General features: G+C 38.3%; 1 protein-coding gene across 9 annotated transcripts in view; it reads left to right on the top strand.

Annotated features, from left to right (window-relative positions):
- The first annotated feature begins 499 nt into the window (after positions 1-499).
- MCF2L (MCF.2 cell line derived transforming sequence like) overlaps positions 500-21127 on the top strand; it is a 394661-nt gene continuing 374033 nt past the window's right edge. For 3 of the 9 annotated variants that reach the window (XM_007501256.3, XM_007501255.3, XM_016424912.2), the window contains exons 1-2: positions 568-817; positions 17175-17364. In XM_007501256.3, the coding sequence (XP_007501318.2) occupies positions 17193-17364 (172 nt within the window). In that variant the 5' untranslated portion in view covers positions 568-817; positions 17175-17192. Of the gene's footprint in view, positions 818-17174; positions 17365-21127 lie in introns of all 9 variants that reach the window. The other 6 variants (XM_007501253.3, XM_056806834.1, XM_007501252.3 and 3 more) reach the window with 5 other exon arrangements.

The following is a 21127-nucleotide window of genomic DNA, read 5'->3' on the forward strand; positions in this document are numbered from 1 at the left end:
ATCACTCCAGTATCTTTGCCAAGAAATGGGATCACAAAGAGTTGGATGCGATTGAAAAATGACTAAACTAAAAGACAGGCAAGAAGACAGGATTCGGGGCTAAGTAGTAGATTGCTAAATGGCTTTTAAGTGAAGTGTTTGGGGGAAACAAAAAAAAAAGTTGTCAGGGGGCGGGGCTAAAGGCTGCTCTCTGCATTAAAACCACTGACTTCAGGTACAATTTAACTTGCATCTGAGTCTTCCGGAGAAACATTTTCAACTTTGCCATGGCAGATAAGGTGTGTTAGGTACCAGTCCTTTGTTAATAGGACTTTGTATAGGAGTTAAAGAGGGGAGGGGCCCGGGGTTTGGCGGGGTCTTCAGATTCGGGAAAGTTCTTTTCTCTCGCTTTCAGTGACCCCCCAAAAGTACTTTTGCTCCCTCCTCCCATTCCCCAGCTTCCCACTGGTGCGGGTGGACTTGGTCAGGTTCTTCCACCGAGAAGTGGGCGCTCCGTAGCGTCGGCGGTAGCCTAGGCAAAGGCTGAACAAGCCAGTGCTGGGGTATTAGGGAGGCGGTGCCAAAGCCCGCCCAGGCGCAGCGGAGGCGGTGGCTCTCCCTCGCTCCTAGTTCCTCGCCTGCCCGGCGCTCAGCAGAGCCAGCCGGTTGCTGCTCTCAGTCGCAGGTTGTTAATCTGTAGCCGTTGCTGTCGCCCGCTGGTTGTTAATCTGTAGCTGCTGCGAATCCGAGTTGCCAGTCCATTCCAGCCCTTCTCCTCACACGTTACTTGGCTGTGAGGAGCGCTGCCCGAACCTCCCGGCAAGGACTCTGCTCCGAGGTCAGTACTCACGCATGAAGCCTTGGGCGCTTTGTTTGTCTTTTTCTTCTGCTTCTCTAGTCCTTAAAGCTTGTAAGTGGGGAGTGCCGACTTCTCCCCTCGGGAAGACCATCTAAACTCTCCTCTCTGCCGCTTGCAATGGTTGCAACTGCCGCGGGGTTTGCGCGGGCTGCCCCTCCGGCTGAGCGAGGCGGGAGCCCTGGGCTCAGCCCCAAGTTGCTGGCGCTGCAGAGATCCCATCCCTCTCGCTCGCCCCCTCCACCTGCTTCCAGGCGCTTCGGTAAAACACCTAGAAGAAGAATGAAGAGCCGTGGGTCTCTCACTTTCCTCTTCCCCGCCAAGGCAACCTAATAAAAGCAACCTGTCAGTGCGAATCTGTGGGTGATGGGCACGCATTCCTGCTTTTGTTTCTGGGATGTAAAGCATGGACCACCATTGTTTCCTTTGGAGCGGCCGTTAGGAAACAAACTAGTGTGACTAGGGATTGGTCCCTGGCTAGGGGAATCCACCCTAACATCTTTGAAAGTCAAACTACCTGGCAGCTGAGCTAGTCGATAAATAGTGTAACCAGCTCCGTTTCTTTTGGGGGGGGAGGGGAGGAGTGGCAGGTGAAAAAATGAGAGAGGGTTGTGCTTTAGCGTTTAAATTACTCTTCTTGCAATAGTGACTTCTGGAGAAATATTTTCAACATTTCTGCATCTTTTGGCAAGCTTTGGAAATAGAGAGGGTTTGGGGAAAAGAGCCTTCCTGGTATTTAAAATAGCACCCCAAAACATAAGAATCAGAGGGACAGGTTAGTTGCATTCTTCTTGATTCATTTATGGCTTTGTGGATTCATGTTTAATTAAATCTGAACCTTTTCATGAGAGTAACTGAGAGATTGGAACTAGGCTCTCTTGCAGTTTTTCAAGGAATCTTTCTCTTGACTGCTTATGCCTTCTCATTTGGAAGAGGAGCAAATTACTGCATTACTCTCTTCATTTTAGGGTTCCCAAGGAAAGGAAATTCAGCCTTAAGCTAATTGTTGTTGTTTTTAACATCAAATACAAATTGGGGAAAAAAAACTTTATTTGCAGTATTTACAAAAATTCTATAGTGTTTTCCATGCAACTATTTTTTCTTTTTGGAACCCTCCTGAGGTATTATTACAACCATTTTTAAACTCCCAAATCTGGTGACAGAAGTCAGAAATATATGGGTGTAGAATGGCAAAGCTCATGTCCCAGAATAGGCAAGTTAACATCAATCTCTTAATTTTAGGGGGAAGTTCCCTATTCAGAAAAAATCAATCTTATTGTTGAACCAAAGAGCAACAGGTCTGTCAATAGCTCTGTGAAGTGTGAAAGGGAAACTCTAGCTGTAGTAAGGGCAGGATGTTCAGAAGACTGATGAGTGGGAGGCTACCAGGATATGTGACAGTAATAGGCAGGGTCAACATTATAAAAATAGAAAAGAGTTTCAGAAGAGCAAGTGGGGATGCCTCCCTGGTCACTTTGTCCCATTGGAATTTCAAGAGCACTTAGATTCCCTAGAACTAGAGATTTTCATACATCAAAAAATACTATTGCCTCCAGGAACAAAGTAAAGATACTGTTTGGCATTCAAAGCCCTTCATATACTAGTTCCCTCTTACCTTTTGAGTCTTCTTCTACCTTACTCCATGATATGAACCTCTGTGATCTGGTGGTCCTGGTCTACTAGCTGCCCTAGGAAGCACAGAACATTTTCTCTGGCTGTCCCCATTGCCTGAAAGGATCTTCCTCCTCTGTTTTGACAAATCAGAAGACCTGGGCTCAACTCTTGGCTCAGCTACTTTCTACCTGTATGACCCTGGGCATTTTGTTTCTGGGCCTCAGTTTGCTTATCTGTAAAATGAGAGACTGAATTAGGTGACTTGGAAGGCCCCTGCCATCTCTAAATCTGTGATCCCAAAAGGCCCAGCCAAAAAAGGTCACAGGTTATCAAAATAGTAGAAATGTGCCTCTTTAACAGTGGGGGAGGTAATAGGAAAGGAACCATGTTCAGATTTAGGAAACCAAGATGTAACTTCTAGTTCTGGCATTAATTTCATAACCTATGCCAAAACATTTAAATTCGGTGTCTCAGTCTTCTTATCTGTAAAATGGGGGTTATAATAACATTTATCCTTTTCATATCACTGGGTTTAGGCACAGTACTCTCATGATCTGGGAAATCCACTTAAATTCATTTTTCTTTTTACCCTCCCTTCCTATCAGAAAAAGAAGTTTGATTTTTTCTTTTTCCTTTATAGGATGTTTACAGTACCTTATTGTAAATTTTAAGTTAAGATTGCATTTCTGATTTTCTAAACTTTTTCTTGATTATCTACTGGCCTTCACAAGTTGTCAACAGCTTCAGCAAGACTCCTCATATATTCCCATTGAATTTCTTAGGCCCACCTGGGATATATCTAAACCCTGACAAGAAAAGGATACCTGTTTTTCATTGCTCATGTCACTGAGTTATAAGAACCAAATGAGAGTTATGAAATCATTATGAAAATATAAAGTGTTAATATATAACAAGGTAGTAGCATTAAGCCACTTGACATTTGCTAGCAAATGACTTCATGTTAAATGCTCCTTACTATACTTAGTTTTGGGACATGGACCCTTACATATGTGAGCATGTATTTTAACTTTCCTTATTCTCCAAATGAGCATGCATTTGGAGAATAAGTTAAAATTTGGTTGCAGAGGTACCCTGTATATGAATATGTATGAAGGGAATAGAAATGACAGAGAGAAAGTCTGTTAGCATATGAATATTGTGAGATTTGCATATTGGAATGAACAGAGTACACCTGAAAGATGAAAGGATTTTGTGTAATTGGAAATCATGTCTTCCTATAGTAAATTGAACTGGATTCTCTCTCTATATTCCTTTGAAGACTGGTAAAGTCTCTACTTAACATGTTGCTTTGACTGCTCTGAGATTAACTTTCTCTTTGAGAGCCTTCTTTAGTGAGATTTAGAATCCTATTATAGAAGACTTTAACTCAAATTTGAACATTTATCTGGGAAAAGTAAAATGTTTAAGTCATTCATAGCAATAATTATAGTTAACTTCAAAGGAGAAGTTCTTAGTGTTTTAAGTTTTAAAAACATTTAAAAATATAACCCCCTCTCAGTAATGGAGATTTCAAAATAAATGTGCACATGAAGGTTATATTTAGTTAAGGATGCTGAATGGACAGAATTTTGTTTGTCTGATACTATATAGTATGATTAAAAGCACTTAACCAACAGTCAGGAGATATTAATTATAATAACTTCTTCTGCTGAAATTTCCTGTTAATTTCAGTAAGTCCTACTCATTCAGGTTTTAGTTTTATACTCTGTTATGAATCTGGGCTCAAGACTCACCTTTGACGCATGCTGGCTCCAAGCAACTCTCTAAGACTCTTGACCTGCATTTGTGGAGGGAAATTCCTCACTGGGAGTTCCCTCCCCCAACAAAAGCATGACTTTTATTTAAAAAAAAAAAAGACTTTGAAATCCTTTTGAGCTTCTGAATTTTATGATTTTTATTGTTTCTTGAGATATTATTGTATGCATAGTTACTAATCAAGAAAAGGCAACACCTTGGAGTAGTGAATAGAGACCAGCCTTAGAGTCAAGGAGACACAGGTCAAGTCTTGCCTCTGACAGGGACTAGCTACATGATCCTGGGAAGGTCTTTCACCCAGGAGCTCTCCCAGAGTTCTTGATCTATGTTGTAGAATGGTGTTTACATACAGGGAGTTCATATCTCTCTGAAGCTGACATGCAGATCTGGATCAAAACCCTTCATCAATAATCAAATATATGATAATAAAAATAGCAAATGTTTCAGCTAGTGCTTGTGGGATAGAGAGAAGAGCACTAGTTTTCCAGTCAGAGGCTCTGGGTTCAATTGCCACCTCTGATTTTTAACCTCCCGCAGCCTGTTTCCTCATCTATAAAATGAAGGGGTGTGACAATCTACTTAACAGGGTTGTTGTGAGAATCAAATGAAATAAATATGTAAAGAGAGTGCTTTGAAAATATGAAAGTGCTACCCAAAAGCATTATTAGATGGCCTCTGAGATCCTTTCCAACTTCATCATTATCCCATGTACAAATCAGTTCTGTGAAGTAAATGTTATGTATTATGACTTTCATTTTGTAGATGAGGATAAGAGGAGTGGAGGATTCTTTCTATTTTGCCAGTTGCATGGTAGTAAGTGTCAAAGCTAGAGTTCTTATCTGTTGCCAAATCTAGCAGACTTTTTCAACTAACCATTTTGTTTCATTCAGTAATAAGGAATAAAAGCCTTATTTACTTTGGTGTATACCACACGGGATATTTATCTAAGGTACTTCATACATTGTTTCTCTTATAGGACTATTTTCTATTCAAGTGAAATATATGTAAATCGGTTAAACTTTTAAGTACTTTATACATATTATTATTTAACAGATACAATTTCAGATGTTTTCAGACCAATTACCTGAGTGTAATTTAGATTGCAACAAATTCATTACTAACCACTCCCTTCAAACTAAAGGTTTAACCTGAGATCACTCTATTTTATCTGATATTCTAATTCAAAGAGGAGAGGTGGGAATAGTTGGGATTCCCCAAAGGAAGGATAAAATTCTTTGTTGCTTAGAACACAGAACTTTCTCCTGTGCTTAGATCTCTGTCTATTGCTAGAAAGGTTTTGTTATTGTTCTTTGGTGGGTTTGGGTTTTGGCTGGAGTTGGATGGGGAATGGTTCTCAAAAGGTTCTCAAGGAAATAATCTACTACTGATGAGATGTCAGTAGCTGGAAATATTAGTTGATTTCAGTTAGAGAATTCCATTAGGGGTTCATCCTTGATGTTTGTAAACTGCTTAAGGACCTGGATGTGAGTTCTAAAACAGGTCTGAATGTTGCCTTTCAAAAGGTTACTTTGTTGAATAATCTCAATTCATTGACTGTCTAGAGTACTCTTTATTGTTTTAGGCATGCTGGAAGAAACAGTTAGAGGGAGACATTCTCAATCCACATAGAATTTGTGGATGTTCTCTTCATTTGTTGTTGTTCAGTCATTGATCTATGTTTGTTGACTTAGTTTGAGGTGTCTAAAAGGCAGTCTTCTTGACTCTAGGACTAGCACTCTATACTCTGTTCAGTCCTTTCAGTCACACCTGACTCTTTGTAACCTCATTTGGGGGCAAAATACTGAAGTGGTTTGCTATTTCCTTTTCCAGCTCATTTTTTTTAAACCCTTACCTTCTGTCTTAGGCTAGTCAATGGGGGATGGGGGTGGGGTTGGGGATTAAATGACTTGCCCAGGGTCACACAGCTAGGAGGTGTCTGAGGTCTTTAAACCTAGGATGTCCAGTATCCAGTACTGGCTCCCAATCCATTAAACCACCTTGCTGCCCCCTCCAGCTATTTTTTACAGATGAGGAAACTGAGACCAACAGGGTTAAGTGACTTACCCAGAGTCACATAGCTAGGAAATGTCCAAGGCTGGATTTGAACTCAAGAAGTTTAGTCTGCCTGACTCCAAGTCCAGCACTCTATACACTGTACCACTTAGCTATCCCCAACAGACATTAAGTGGTAGAGATAGAAAGAAAGGCAATTAGGAGTCATTTAAGGATTTTAAGTAAAAGAGTGACATGCTTATATCTATCAGGAGGAAAATTAGGCAGACAGTATTGTAAAAGATGATTTGGAGAACAGATATGGAAAATCTGTAGTAGAGGTGGACAGTCCTGAAGACTTTGACTAAGGTGTTGGCTCTGGGAATAAAGAGGAATAAAGAATAAAGAGTGGATATGTGAATCAACAGGAATTGGTAAATGTTTGGATAATAAGAAATGGAGGAGAGGAAGAATCAAAGATACATCTAGGGTTTTGAAGAGAGAGATCTGGTGAACTTTTTGGCTTGGCTTTGTTTTAGTAACAGATTGAAATAATTGCCCATGGCTATTAAACAGACTCTAAAACAAAATTAGGCCTACAAGTTTTTATTAAAGGGACAAAGCAGAAAAGGAAGGAAAGTATATATAATTTGGCAAATAAATGGAAAAATATTTACAGGGGTCAAGATTCTCTGTGGTAGGAAATTGGCAAATATTTTTAATAATAAAAAATATTTTTATATCTAACGCATTCAGGATCTTGACTTTAGAGAAAAGTAAAAATGCAAAACAATATTGATAAATGCCCTAGGCAAACTATTTCTTTTCTTGGCACTGATGGAAAGAACTAAAAAGAGGTAGAGAGACTGTCAAAATGTTCTTTTTCTCTTTCTTTCTTTCTTTTATTCTTTCTTTCTTTTCTTCTTTGTTTGTTTCTCTCTCTCTTAATCAGCTGAACAGCAGGTATGAAGACTTGGAGATCTCAGGAGACTAGGATGATCAGCACATTTGCCTTCTGTTTTCTCCCCCTATCTCAGGGTTAATTTGCTTTTTATTTCTTAAAACATGCATATCATACTAAAAATAAATAAATAAAGACCCCCCCCCCAAACAGTGGAGTATAGTGGAATGTCTTTGCTGAATTCCCCTTGGGCACCTCCCTCTTGATGCTAGACATGAAGTGAAGAAATAGGTACTTTGGGGGTTGATTGATAACCCTGATATTAGTAGACAGAGATCAAAACTGAGTTATGTCAGACATTCACAGAGGGAAGTTACATAGCTAGGAACACAACTGACTCCAAAGCTATCTGATTTAGTGCTCTGATGCATCATCATACTTTTTTTGAAGCCCAGGGAGAACTATTAGTTACTTTTAAAAATTAAGAACCATTATGATGATGTTGCTTTTCTAACATCATCTAAAATTTTCCAGAAAGTGAAGCCTCAGCTTGATTGTCCTTGAGATTGGAGCTTGGCTTTACTCTTTTGGGAACATGTTAGCTCTTTCAAAAATCCATTTTTTTGTGCCCTTGCAGACATCTTCTTCCATGGAAACTGCTGACTTGCTCATTCTTTAAGGTCATATTTTATTGTAGTGTCTTTCTAGCCCATGTTTTTCAGAGTAGATATAGAAAATCCACAGTAGAAGTGAACAGTAATGAAGGCTTTGACAAAGATGTTGGCACAGGGAATAAAGAGGAAGGAGTGAATATGAGAAATAATGGAGAGAGAATCAGCAGGACTTGGTAAATGTTTGGAGAATAAGAAATGGAGGAGGGGAAGAATCAGAGGTAATTCTAGGGTTTTGAAGAGAGAGAGATGGTGAATTTTTTTACTTTCTCCGTTCTTACCCTGTAATGATTTCAAATGCAGTTGTCCAAAAGACATTAGCTCTCTCATCTGTAGTGAAGGTACTAATGGGATTTAGAGATAGACAATGCCTTAGACTTAATCAAATCCAACCCTCTCAAATCTATATATAGACAAGCAAATGATGATGCAGGCAGTCCACATGATTTGGTTAAAATTCACACAGCTCATGAGCAACAGAGCTGGGATTTGAACCCAGATCTTAAGATGCCTGAGTCCAATATTCTTCTCATTTAGTATGCTTTCTTTCCCTAGATGGTACCTCCAATTCCTTTCATATAGCTACAAAGCTTTATCCTAAGTACCTAGTCCTTAAGAAATAGAATCTTACTGGACAAAAGATAGGGGACCTTTTGGCAAGGCAGCTCTGACCTTTGTTTCCTTTTTCAGCTGGTTTTATTATTCATAGAATTAAGATTTTTTTTAAACTAATACCTATTGAGTCCACCAACTTGGGGAAATCCTGTTTTTAATACTTATCCCTAACATGAAGTTAAATCCAACATGCTCATTTTTCCCAAGGAGATTCAGCTGCCACTTATTACCTGTGACCTTGGGCTCATTATTTGATAGCTCTTGGCCTTAATTCTTCTTCTGCAAAATGGGGGGTGGGGGGTCTGGATTACATAACCCTGAAGTTTCTTCTCAACTCTAAATCTATAATCCTGTATGTGATCCTTTCTTTTTTTGTTAAATCAGTTGTAGGACTTGATACACGCACATATGTGTATGCTGGATAGCCATATTGAAGGCCCTTATTCTCCTACATTTGTATCAAAAGGACTTATAGCATTTTTTTAGGCACTGGAAATAAATATGAGCAGAGACTAGATGAGATTTTTTTCCCCTTCTTATGGTCAAATTGGCTGCCAGTAAGCCCATTTGAAAATTTCTTGGAGTAGAACTTACAGAGGACAGTGAGGTGTCACAGTAGATAAGAGTGCCACGCCTGGAATAAAGAAGATCTGAGTTCAAATTTAACCTTAGACACTTACTAGATGCAAGACCTTGGGCAAGTCACTTTACCTTGTTTGCCTCAGTTTCCTCATCTGCAAAATGAGCCAGGGAAGAAAATGGGGAAACCCCTTTTTATCTTTGTCAAGAAATCCCAAAATGAAGTCACAAAGAGTCTGACATGACTGAAACAACTGAATATCAATAACAGCAGACTTAAAGAGCCACAACTAGAAAATTTTTCACCTAGGTCAAGGAACGAACAGAGCGGGGATGGAATGTACAGTACTTACATAGAGGGAGGCCCTTTTGGGTAGGAAGTGCTACCAAGGATGCTACTGATTTCAAAATCCTTTAAAGTACAATTGCCTTGAAAAAAACCAAACCCTTGTTATCCCTCTTTAGCTTTGACTCTGAGTAACTGGGGGGAACTAAAAACCATATGGATGCTAAGCCATGCAAATAAATGGCTTACACTAGTATTTTTTCTTTAGACTTTTATGATAGATAGCACAGTGCTTATGTGAGCTCTACCTGAATAAAAAAAAGAGCCCAAAATGCTTACAGTGAGCAAAACTGACAAATGAACAATGAAGAAAATTTCAAACCAAAAAAAGAGAAAAGAGAAAATGTTAAGTAGAAATGAAAGGATAATTTTTAGGGGAGTGACAAATAAATGAGAAGCCATGGAGAGAAGACATGAGTAGAAAAATTGTGCTTGTGGTGTGTGTGTGTGTGTGTGTGTGTGTGTGTGTGTGTGAGAGAGAGAGAGAGAGAGAGAGAGAGAGAGAGAGAGAGAGAGAGAGAGAGAGAGAGAGAGATCCTACCACAGAATTGATGGAGGAGGTGGGATCTCAAGACTTACTTAAGTGAAGAAGAGATGGTTTAATTGGGATGGAAGGGAAGAAACCCCATATGCAAGCTATGTTTTGGACGAAACCTCAGGGAGGAACAAAAGATAAATGTTTCCTTATGTTTGTTTGTTTGTTTTTTACCCCCACCTATCTTTCCTAAAATCATTGGCTCTAGAAATTTTTCACCACATGACTTGAAATAGCTCTCTTGTGTTCAGAGATCTTTTGAAATTACCTATGCGCGAACATTTCATCATGTCTGTTTTTTTGTATATTGCTTTTAAATATTAAGGGATGCTAAACAAATGCTATGCTTTCTAGTATCCATTATTTTGCCTCCTATTGTCATGACTTTTACATTTTTGGTATGTTAATGTCAGAGAATGTTAGTGTTAGAGAAAAGTCTGGATTTTAGCACTAAATATTATTACAATATCATAGTCTTTTGTGATATTGCAACTTTATAATACCACTTATTCTGCTTGACATCTATACATTTTTTACATTTATGCTTTGAACATTTTAAAGATTAACTTGATTGGTGTGGAATAAATAACAACATTAAAGGACTACATCCAAAAAGAGGGAGATTACGGTTATGAAATGTTTTGCACACTATCAGACAGAATCAGTGGATTTCAAGGATTCAATACTTGAATCCATTCTGAACAAGAATTTCCATTTTGACATCACCAATTAGTGGTTATCCAGATTGAAAACTTCTGCAGAGGAGAAATCTCTCCCTTCACCTCTCTACCTCTTAAGGCGTCTTACTGAACTTGTGAATAACTGATTATTAGGAAGTTTTTTCTTATATCAAACCAAAATCTTTTCTGCAACTCTTACCTGTTATAATGTGCCTAGTTGTTTACTCAATGCGTCTGCAGAACAGGTCTACCATAGCATTGCCTTTCAAACAATTGAAAATGGTCTTCCCCTTCCCCATTTAAAATAATACTATTCGGGGGCAGCTGGGTAGCTCAGTGGATTGAGAGCCAGTCCTAGAGACGGGAGGTCCTAGGTTCAAATCTGGCCTCAGCCACTTCCTAGCTGTGTGACCCTGGGCAAGTCACTTGACCCCCATTGCCTAGCCCTTACCACTCTTCTGCCTTGGAGCCAATACACAGTATTGACTCCAAGACGGAAGGTAAGGGTTTAAAAAAAAATAATAAAATAAAATAAAATAAAATACTACTATTCTCTGCATCCATTTCTGGGAACAACAGTTAAAGAAAGATGTTGGTACTTTGTGTGAGGAACAAAGAAAAGGCTAGTTTGAATGGAACATAAAAATCTAGAAACTTGAAGGTTAGTAATGTTGCATAAGCTTAGAAAGGTAGGCTGGAACCAGATTATGAAGGGCCTGAAAAGACCGGTATATGTATCTTACCTTAGAGCTTCTTCAACAGGTATGATGTGCTCAGACCTGTTCTTTAAGAGTATCCCTTTGGCTTTGGGAGTAGAAAGTGGACTAGAGTGGTTGTAGGGGGAACAGCTAGGAGATATATCATATTGATATTGATATATATATTGATATCATATATCAATAATGTAGACCAGTGCAACTCAAAAGGTACTTCAGGGACCACTGGGGTCTAGGAGACCATTTCAGGGGGCATCTGTGGTCAAAACTTTGTATAATAATAAGATTTTGGGGGTAGCTAGGGGCCACTGTAGGTAGAGTACTAGGCTTCAATTAGGAAAGACTCATCTTCAAGATTCCAAATCTAGTCTCAGATATTTACTAGCTATGTGATCCTGGGCAAGTCAACTCTGTTTGCCTCAGTTCCTCATTTGTAAAATGAGTGAAGTCCCAAGCCACTCCAGTAGCTTTGCCAAGAAATCACCAAATGCAGCAATAAAGAGTTAGACATGACTGGAAGGACCCTACTACAACAACAGTAATAAATTATCTAGGCCAGTGGAACTCAAAATGTGGTTCAAGGACCTCTGGAGTCCTGGGGACGGTTTCAGGGTACATCTGTGAAGTCAAAACTATTTTTATAATAATAATGAGATATTTTTACTTTCTAATATGATAAATGTTAATAGATGAAACACACATAAACAAAATCTTTTTGTGGAAGCCCACGATAATTTTAAAGAGTGTAAAGGGGTTATGACACTAAAAACTTTGAGAAACTCTGGCTTAGCCAAAAAGGTCTGAAAACCTAAGCTAGGTTGGTGGTTTTATGAGTGGAGAGAAAATGAAATAGAAAGAATATTGTGGATATCGTATCCAGAAGATTTAACAACTGGTTGCCTGTGATGGTGAGGGAGAGGGAAGTATCAAAGACAATACAAATCTAGGAGACTGGTATGTTGGTCGTGTCTTCAGTTGAAATGGGAAAGGTTGGAAGAAGAAAGGTCGGAGGGCTGTATTCTCTTGCTTTTTTTTTTTCTTAAATGGAGACATCTGATTCCCTTTTTTCTCTTATTCTCCAAGGTTTCTCACAGCACTGATTGTTCACCATTGCTCAGAGATTACATTGTCTAGTTCTCTTTGTACCCTAGGATGCGGTCCATCTGGCTCTAGTAACTTGAAATCTTTGAGTGGAGATGGAGGCTCTCTCGCTGTCTTATCCCTTATCTCAAATTTCAAATCTCTATTAGTCATTTTTGTCCTATCCTTCCCAGTCCAAAGATCATTGTTCTTAGAATACAACACAGAAGGCAAACATGAGTTGCGATTCATTATCACTATCCATTACCATCATTAAACATACCCAACCAAAGCTTTTTTTTTTCTCTATCTTAATCTTCCTTATGCCCTGAAATAGCTTTAAAAATCTTTTTTGTTGTTAGTAGTATTCACTGCGAGCATCAGCTCATTTGGGACTTTGACCATTTTCATGCTTTTTTATTTTCCTTAAAAAATGTTACAAATTTAATCGTGGTCAACCAAAAAAAGCTAAAATATTCCAAACAAGGGATAAAATGTATTCACAAACTGTTAGCCAAGACAAATGAATAAACAGCCAATAAGCAAAAGATGCACTTTTGTTCTGTGGCCCACAGGTCTGCTCAAAGATTTGTCACCTTTGACTCTTTCAGTTCTTCCCTTGTTAGCTTAGAGTTCTCTTTGCCTTATAGATGAAGGGATTGGACTAGCTGAAGCCTGAGGTCCTTTATAGTTCTAAATTCCCAGTCCGAACTTCTTCCTTCTTTTATTTAAAACACACACACAAATTATACATAATATAAATATAGTTGTGATCTGTTCATATAGTTCCAGTCTGCTGACTTTTGTTTTCTATCACCTTATATAGGTCTTTCCTTATTTTACTGTATACTTTATAGTTATCAGTATTTTTAAAATAGTTCCCAATGCCATTTTTTCCCCAAGATTCTTAATTGTTTTTAATTTTAAGAATGAATTTCCACAGGAGTTTTCCAAAGTTGTATAATCCCAACTTGTGTCCCTTTTTTCTTCCCTTTCCCTTCCCAGAGCTGACAAGCAAGTCAGTCTGGGTAATACATGTATTATCACACAAAATATTTCCATGTTATTCATTTTTATAAGCAAATAATCATATAAAACCAAACTCCAAAACATTTACCCAAATAAATTAATAATAAGTCATGGAAATCAATATAGATTCTAAGACAAAATAGTGGTACGGGCTAGGCAATAGGGGTTAAGTGACTTGTCCAGGATCACATAACTAGAAAGTAAGTGTTTGAGGCCAGATTTGAACCCAAGACCTCTCCCCTCTCATCTCCAGGCCTCACTCTTCATCCACTGTGCCACCTAGCTACTCCACAAAGTAGATTCTTAATAGTTGTTACTTATTTTGCTACTTTTTAAATAGTATGTCCATCTTTCTTTGTTTCTTTTTAAATTTTTATTAATTTGTTTTTAGTGTTCCCTTTAAAAAATGGAGTTCTAGATTTTCTCCTTCTCTCATGCCTCTCCCTCACCTATTGAGAAGTCAAGCAGCATATCAGTTATACATGCGAAATCATATGAAACATATTTCTATATTGGCCGTGGCACAAAAAGCAAGAAAAATAATGGTGAAAACATTTTATCTTGCAACCTTAAACACATTGTCATTAGTCCTTTGCCCCTTTCCCCCCATCTTCTGTGTATGGGTTTTTACAAAATCTAAGATGGTAAATGAGTTTCCTGAGTAGTCCTGTTGGTCTCTCCAGGCAGTTTTCTTCCCCCAAATCATTCCTGTTTGGGTGTCTTTCAGTGAGCTTTTATCGTCTTGGGTGACTTCAGGCAAGGCAAACAGTAGGGAAAGTAGGATTAGAATTGGAGCCTCCAAGCTCAGTGCTCTCTCGATTAGAGTATTCTGGGAGGTTGGTGCCAGGTTATGAAGACCAGTGAAAGCCAACGTGCGGAGATGGGCTTTACTTTGGCCCAGTGTGCACAGTACCTTGTATGTATTGTAGTGGTTGCTTAATGTTTTATTGGATTAAAGCAATTGCTAGTAAAGAGCATTGTGTAATCTAGGTAAATTGAGACTGGAAGTAAAGCAAATCGTCAAATTAGTAACACTTTATTATGTGTGTCTGTTTGATACACACACCTACATCGTTTTGGGGAAAAAACCAGAACCAGCCACATCGTCTTTAGCCCTTGTCTTTCCCCTAATTTGTATCCTTGGGCTATCTCGAACCACTCAGAACTACCACACCGGACCACACAGATGCCTGTCTCCTCAAACTTTCCCCTCAGCAATCCTAGAGCCCTTCCTGTAACCATCCAGTGGAGGAACCCTGCAGGAGGAAGAACTGTCAGTGCAGAGAACCCAGCCCCACTGACTTTCTCTTTTGACCTTTCTATGATTCAGGGCATCCAGAATCTCTTTGGGCTACTTGACTCTTCCCTTGGCTTATATGAGATGAGACTCCATTCTGGCAATATGGAAGACCACCAGGCTTTACCATCTACCCTACCTCTAAGTCCTCCAGACTCGTGGCACTGTCATCTTACAGACTGAGCCTTGCCATCTACCCTGCTGCACCCTTAGAACTTTTAGATCTTTTCTTCTGCTCCAAATTCAGATCATTTTTTCTTTTGTTGTCTTTTCCAATTAGAATATGAAGTCCTTGGTGGCAGCTGGGTAGCTCAGTGGATTGAGAGCCAGGCCTAGAGATGGGAGGTCCTGGGTTCAAATCTGGCTTCGTGTGACCCTGGGCAAGTCACTTAACCCCCATTACCTAGCCTTTACCACTCTTCTGCCTTGGAGCCAATACACAGTATTGATTCCAAGATGGAGGGTGAGGGTTAAAAAAAAAAAGAATATTTTCCTTGAGAGGTGGGTATGTCTCACTATTTCAGTTTGTATGTCTGGTGCTTAGCAGAGTGCTTAACCCGATGTTATAAAATTAATAATGTGTTTTTTTTCTGTCATACAGAAAATATTAATCTAAAAAGTAAAATATTTATGAGCCATAAAAGATAAATAACAGATAAACTTCTAAAAGAATTTAACCATAAAGAGGTGGTATACATGGCAGACAACTGACTATTTTGTCTAGAAGACTTGGGATTAGCTTCCATTTCATTTTTTTTTTAAACCCTCACCTTCCATCTTGGAGTCAATACTGTCAATACTGTGTATTGGCTCAAAGGCAGAAGAGTGGTAAGGGCTAGGCAACAGGAGTTAAGGGATTTGCCCAGGGTCAAACAGCTAGGAAGTACCTGTGGCCAAATTTGAACCCAGGACCTCCTGACTCCAGGCCTAATCCTCTAGCTGCTGCAAGGTAGCAATTTTTTTTTTTGTTGTTATGCAAGTGATTTTGAGTAGGGAGATGGTAGATTATTTAGTAAACCAAAACTGTGGGAATGCCCTATAGCAATGAAATCAAAGACCCAGTCCCTTGTTCCTGACCCTAATATTTGTTTTTCAAATTCTTTCAACTGATGTGATGTATACTTTGAAATATGACTGCTAACTTTTTAAAAATTCAGGATTGTTAAAAACTTCCCATGAGTTCATTCCCTAAACTTTTTCATGGACAAAATAATACCTTTCTTGTGTATTCTGAACTTCAAGCATTGCCTTATTTACATAGAAACATTGAAAAAAATTTGAGGTCATCTTAATAGGCAGCCAGAAACAGTTTTGAAAGCTTGCCAGGGAAATGAATTAGGAAATGTCACTTGAAACTAAGAACCTAGATTTTTGGAAATCAGTGAAACAAGAGCCTAAATGTCAAGGTGAAAACTAGAATTTTAAGCATCGAAGGTGGGAGGTACATTTTTACTACCCTTTTCCACTGGTTTTTAGAGTAGTAAGAAAAAATTTGCTGTTAAAATTATTTTATGGAGTCAACTAGGTGGCTTAGTGTATGGTCAAGCCTGGAGATGGGAGGTCCTGGGTTCAAATTTAGCCTCAGATAGGTCTTCCTTATTTCATCATATACTTCATAGTTATCAGTAATTAAAAAAATACTTCCTAACACTATTTTTTTTACAAGAGGTGTCAGTATCCTGTCTATATTGTGTTTGTACAAGAAATATTCTTCTGGTCTCAGATACTTCCTAGCTGGGTGACCCTGGACAAATCACTTAACCCCAGTCACCCAGCCCTTACCACTCTTCTTCCTTGGAAACAATATACAGTATTGATTCTAAGACACAAAGCAAGGGTTAAAAAAAAAAAGGAAGACTATACGGATACAGGATGAGACATATTTGGGGGTATCACCAATATAGGAATTTATCTTGCTTGATTATTCATATTTGGGTTTTCTTTTTCTTTTTCAATGGTTGGCAGGAGGGTAGAAATAATAGAGAAAATAGATTACTGTTAACTGAAAATAAATAAATTAAAAACAGAAAAGTAAGAATAAGCCTGTATATCTCTTAAATAGAAGAAAAGTTGGACACAAGTAGAACATGTGGGTTCTCTCCAAAAAGAATTCCTATAAGAAAAGAAGAAAGAGAGAACAGTCATGTTTTCCATCAGTTTTATGTCTACCTTTTCATAAGATCTTAGATTTAGATCAATAAAAGATTTTTATGGTCATCTGGTCCAACCCCAATTGCCTGATCCTTCCTGCTCTTCTGCCTTGGAACTGATATTTCCTATTATTCTGATACAGAAGGTAAAAAAAATTATTTTGTGGGTACAGTAAAAATACAAGGAAATAACTTTTTAAAAAAGATACAGTACTCATTTCAAAGTGAATGTGGCCAGAACCTACACCCAGTTTATTGAAATAATTTTTCTAAACAAATGTCAGAGACAAAATACTGTTTTAATGAATTATAGTTTTGATCACTTGATTTATCTCCACGACGTTTATTTAAATTGCAGGTAACAACTCACTTTTTCATGTTCGACTGCTGGAGGTTTATCCTGTGTAAGGAAACTGGAAGCAGCCATTGTTCTTCACCCCCACTTCAGACCAATGAGGTCAAAGAGGAAGAAACTGAGCATCAAATTGATGTGTCTGATGTCATCCAGCTGGTTCAAGATAGACAGCAGGTGACAGTTGTACAACCAGGTAAGAGCTTGGCGGTTCACCACTTATATTGTAGAACTCTTGGATTCTTGTTAATCAAGCTTCATAAGGGACCCCTCCTGGGTATCAACTCCTTAGTAGGCAATGAGGTGCTTTTGAAAACTGATTAGCTCTTATGCCATAGGAAATAATTTGATAAATTATCACTTCTCTCAATGGTTACCCTAGTAACTTGGAAGGGTTGAAGGCAGAATTGCCCAAGAATTGCATTATGGGAGAATCTGATGCTACATATTATAAGAATCTCAAGGTGTAAGTATCCAGTATATGGGGGTAAGGAGGTATTTAAGGTATTTTAAAATAGAATAAATTGTGAATTTTGAACTACCTTAAAATCATTTCAATTAATTCAGTGATACAATGAAGCATTTCGGTGTAGAGGAAAGAATGCTGGATTCAGAGGAAGAGGACTGTAGTTTGAATCCTTAACTAGCCAGTTACTCGGGATGTTGGACAAATCACTTTAATGTCTCTTGATCGTCTGTTTCCATATCTGTAGAGTGATCTTGTTGGACTAGATCATCCAGCTCTTACATTCTGTTTGTGTGTATAAATAAAGTATAGAGTACATACACTTCAGGGAGGAATATTTAATAGGCTCTACTTTATTTTGAAAAACATAAAAGAGCCATTGTTCAGGTGTGATGTGTCATCAGGGCAGATTCCATGGTGCCAAGCCAGAGCCATGAAGTAGACAGGTGGAGATAGTCCTAAGGCTGTAATCAACTTTAAAAGCTCCATCTGGATTAAGGAGGTAAGGTCAGGATAACACCCTTCTAGCTGGCCCCCTCACCCAATTTAAAGCTCTCAATATACTTCTTAATGAAGGTCATTGCTTACCTTTTATTTTTGGCCACACTTCATTTCAATGTTTTTGTTTTTGATCTTCTTCCATCAGTTTCCCAAATGAAGTTTAATTTGTTTTCCAATGAGCATTTGTGGTTCCCCCCACCCCTTTTTAAATGAAGGAAGCCATTTGTTGAACTGATCTATTAGTGGAATACTGTGATATTATATGTAAACTGGCGCTTCCTGTTAAGGGCTTCTTAACATTGAGTAAGATGGCCAACGTAAAGAGATCAGGACTTCCTAAAGAGGATGTAATGTTTGATCTCAGGTTATAGCACTTGTTTACAGTGAAGCACTTAGACAAACACCAGCCTCTCTGAATGAGTGGCAGGGCCATGTAGAAAGAGCACTAATCTGGAGGCAGAAAACCAAGGCTCTCAGTCTTACTGGCCAGGTCACTCTGGGCAAATCACTTAATCCCTGTAGCACTATGTTTCTTCACCAATAAAATGGACACAATAAACCCTGCTCTACTTAGTTAATGAGATTGTTGTGAAGAAAGGTTTAAAAAAAAATCTATATGTAAATGTGAGTTATTCAGGATATTTTAGTGTTAGAGAAACTAGACTTTTTTCCTTCTTATTTTAATTTGAAGGCAGAATTGTAGAAAAGGCATGCTTTAGGGGCATCTAGGTGGGTGGTTCAGTGGATAGAGAGCCATGTCTGAAGACAGGAAGTTGTGGGTTCAAATTTGGCCTCAGTCACATACTAGCTTTGTGCTCCTGGGCAAGTCATTTAATCTCAGCTGCCTAGCCCTTGCCACTCTTCTGCCTTGGAACCATACTTAGCATCAATTGTAAGACAGAAGGTAACGGTTTCAAAAAAGAAAAGATGTCTTTGGTGAGTGGAAGAGTATTATGATGTAGTGGAGAAATTGTTGGAGTTAAGTTAGGAAAAGATGCTATTAAGAATCCAATAGCTCATTAGTCATATGGCTAGGGGCTAGGCAATCTTTCTAAACCTCATCTTGGTCACATGTAAAAATGGATATGATGACACTGAAATTACCCCATTTGATGGTTGTTGGGATCAGATGGGAATCATCTTTGCAGAACTTAATGTTATAAAATTCAAGAGACTGTGCAACATAGTGGATAAAGATCCTCCAGAGGCCTCCGAGTCAGGAGACATGGGTTCAAGTCTTGCCTCCAAGAGTGCTGACTTTTCAACCCTAGCAACTTCTCAGCACCCCATCTATTGTATAGTTATTGTTATTTTAAACCCTTACCTTCTGTCTTAATATCAGCTCTAAGCCAGAAGAGCGATAAGGGCTAGATAATCAGAAATGTCTGAGGCTACATTTGAACCCAGGTCCTCCTGGTACTCTATCCACTGTGATATCCAGCCCTCCCACCTATTGTATTATTAAGTACACTTTTCAGATAAGTGATACATAGTTTAGCACAAGATCTTATAGAGAGCTATGTCCATTTATACTTATGAACGTTCTTCAATAATCTTTAACTTAGTTACTGCTTAAATGAAGCCTGGTTTTCCCCTAGACTAGAGTGGATCTTACATTGAGTATCTTAACATGAAGATTGATCTTATCCATAGGAGAAGGAAGGGGAAGGGAACATTCATTTACTAAACACATATCATATGCTAGTCACTGTGCTAAGTGCTTTACATATATTATTTCATTTGATCCCCAAAACAACTCTGGGGGTAGGTATAATTATTATTCCCATTTTACAGTTGAGAAAACTGAGGCCAACAAAGCTTGAGTGATTTGCTCAGGGTCATTGAGCTAGGAACAATATGAGGCAAGATTTGAATTCAGGTCTTCTTGACTTCAGACCCAGCATTTTATCTACATAGCTTCCCAATGCTTTAGGTTGCAGTATGCTTAGGTGGTTTTAGTATAACTCTGGAGGGGAAATCCCTAATAGAGTAGATATAGTAAAGTCTTTGCTGTCTTGTGAGCAGAAGAATGTATTGGTTATTAGGGGAAAGACTCTGGATTCATTTATTCATTCATTTTATCTGTTCATTTGTGTATTTGTTTGTTCATTTATTTATCCATTTTATTCATTCATATGTTTATCCATTTTCTTCATTTTATCTGTTCATTTATGTACTCATTTGTTCATTTATTCATTCATTCATTCATTTTATATGCTTATTTTGTTCATTGATTTATCCAATCTTTTTTCTTTCATTCATTTTATCTGTTCATTTATGTATTCATTTGTTCATGTCTTTGTCCACTGATCCACTGATCCATTGATCCATTGATTCATTCCTTAGTTTATTTATTTGCTATTCTCCTTAATTCCTTGTCCTAATTACTGACATGGCCCTTTTTCAGTTGGAAACTATTTCCATGCTGTTGGTGTCTGCCCAAGGATGTTCATTTAGTCTACATCCCCAATCACATCCCCCTTGACCCACGTGATCAAGCCGTTGTTTTTCTTCTGTGTTTCTATTCCCACAGTTCTTCCTCTGAATGTGGATAGTATTCTTTCTCGTAGATCCCTCCAGGTTGTTCAGGATCACTGCATTGCCACTAATGGAGAAGTCCATTACATTCAATGCTACATACACCCTTTTAAAAGGCATGAAATTAATGAATTCTCAGCTTTTATTTGGGAGTTGTTTCATCTCTCAAAAACTCATTTAACTGCACGATTTTAGAACTAAAGATATGAACAGATTTTAGTGCTTATAAGGATAGAATCTGGTTTTTAAAAATCAGGATGTAAACTCATATCGTTAGAGAGCTCTATTTGTATCTGCAGCACTTAACACTATGCATTTCACATAGTAATATTTAATCAATGTTTCTTTCATTTGTAGAACCCCACACTCTCCTGTTTTAAATGGGCAGGAAAAGATTAGACTACATGACTTTTGAGGATCTTTCCAATTTTATGAACTAAATATTCATGTCTTT

Source organism: Monodelphis domestica, chromosome 8 (genome assembly GCF_027887165.1).
Source record: "Monodelphis domestica isolate mMonDom1 chromosome 8, mMonDom1.pri, whole genome shotgun sequence".
Lineage (NCBI taxonomy): Eukaryota > Metazoa > Chordata > Mammalia > Didelphimorphia > Didelphidae > Monodelphis > Monodelphis domestica.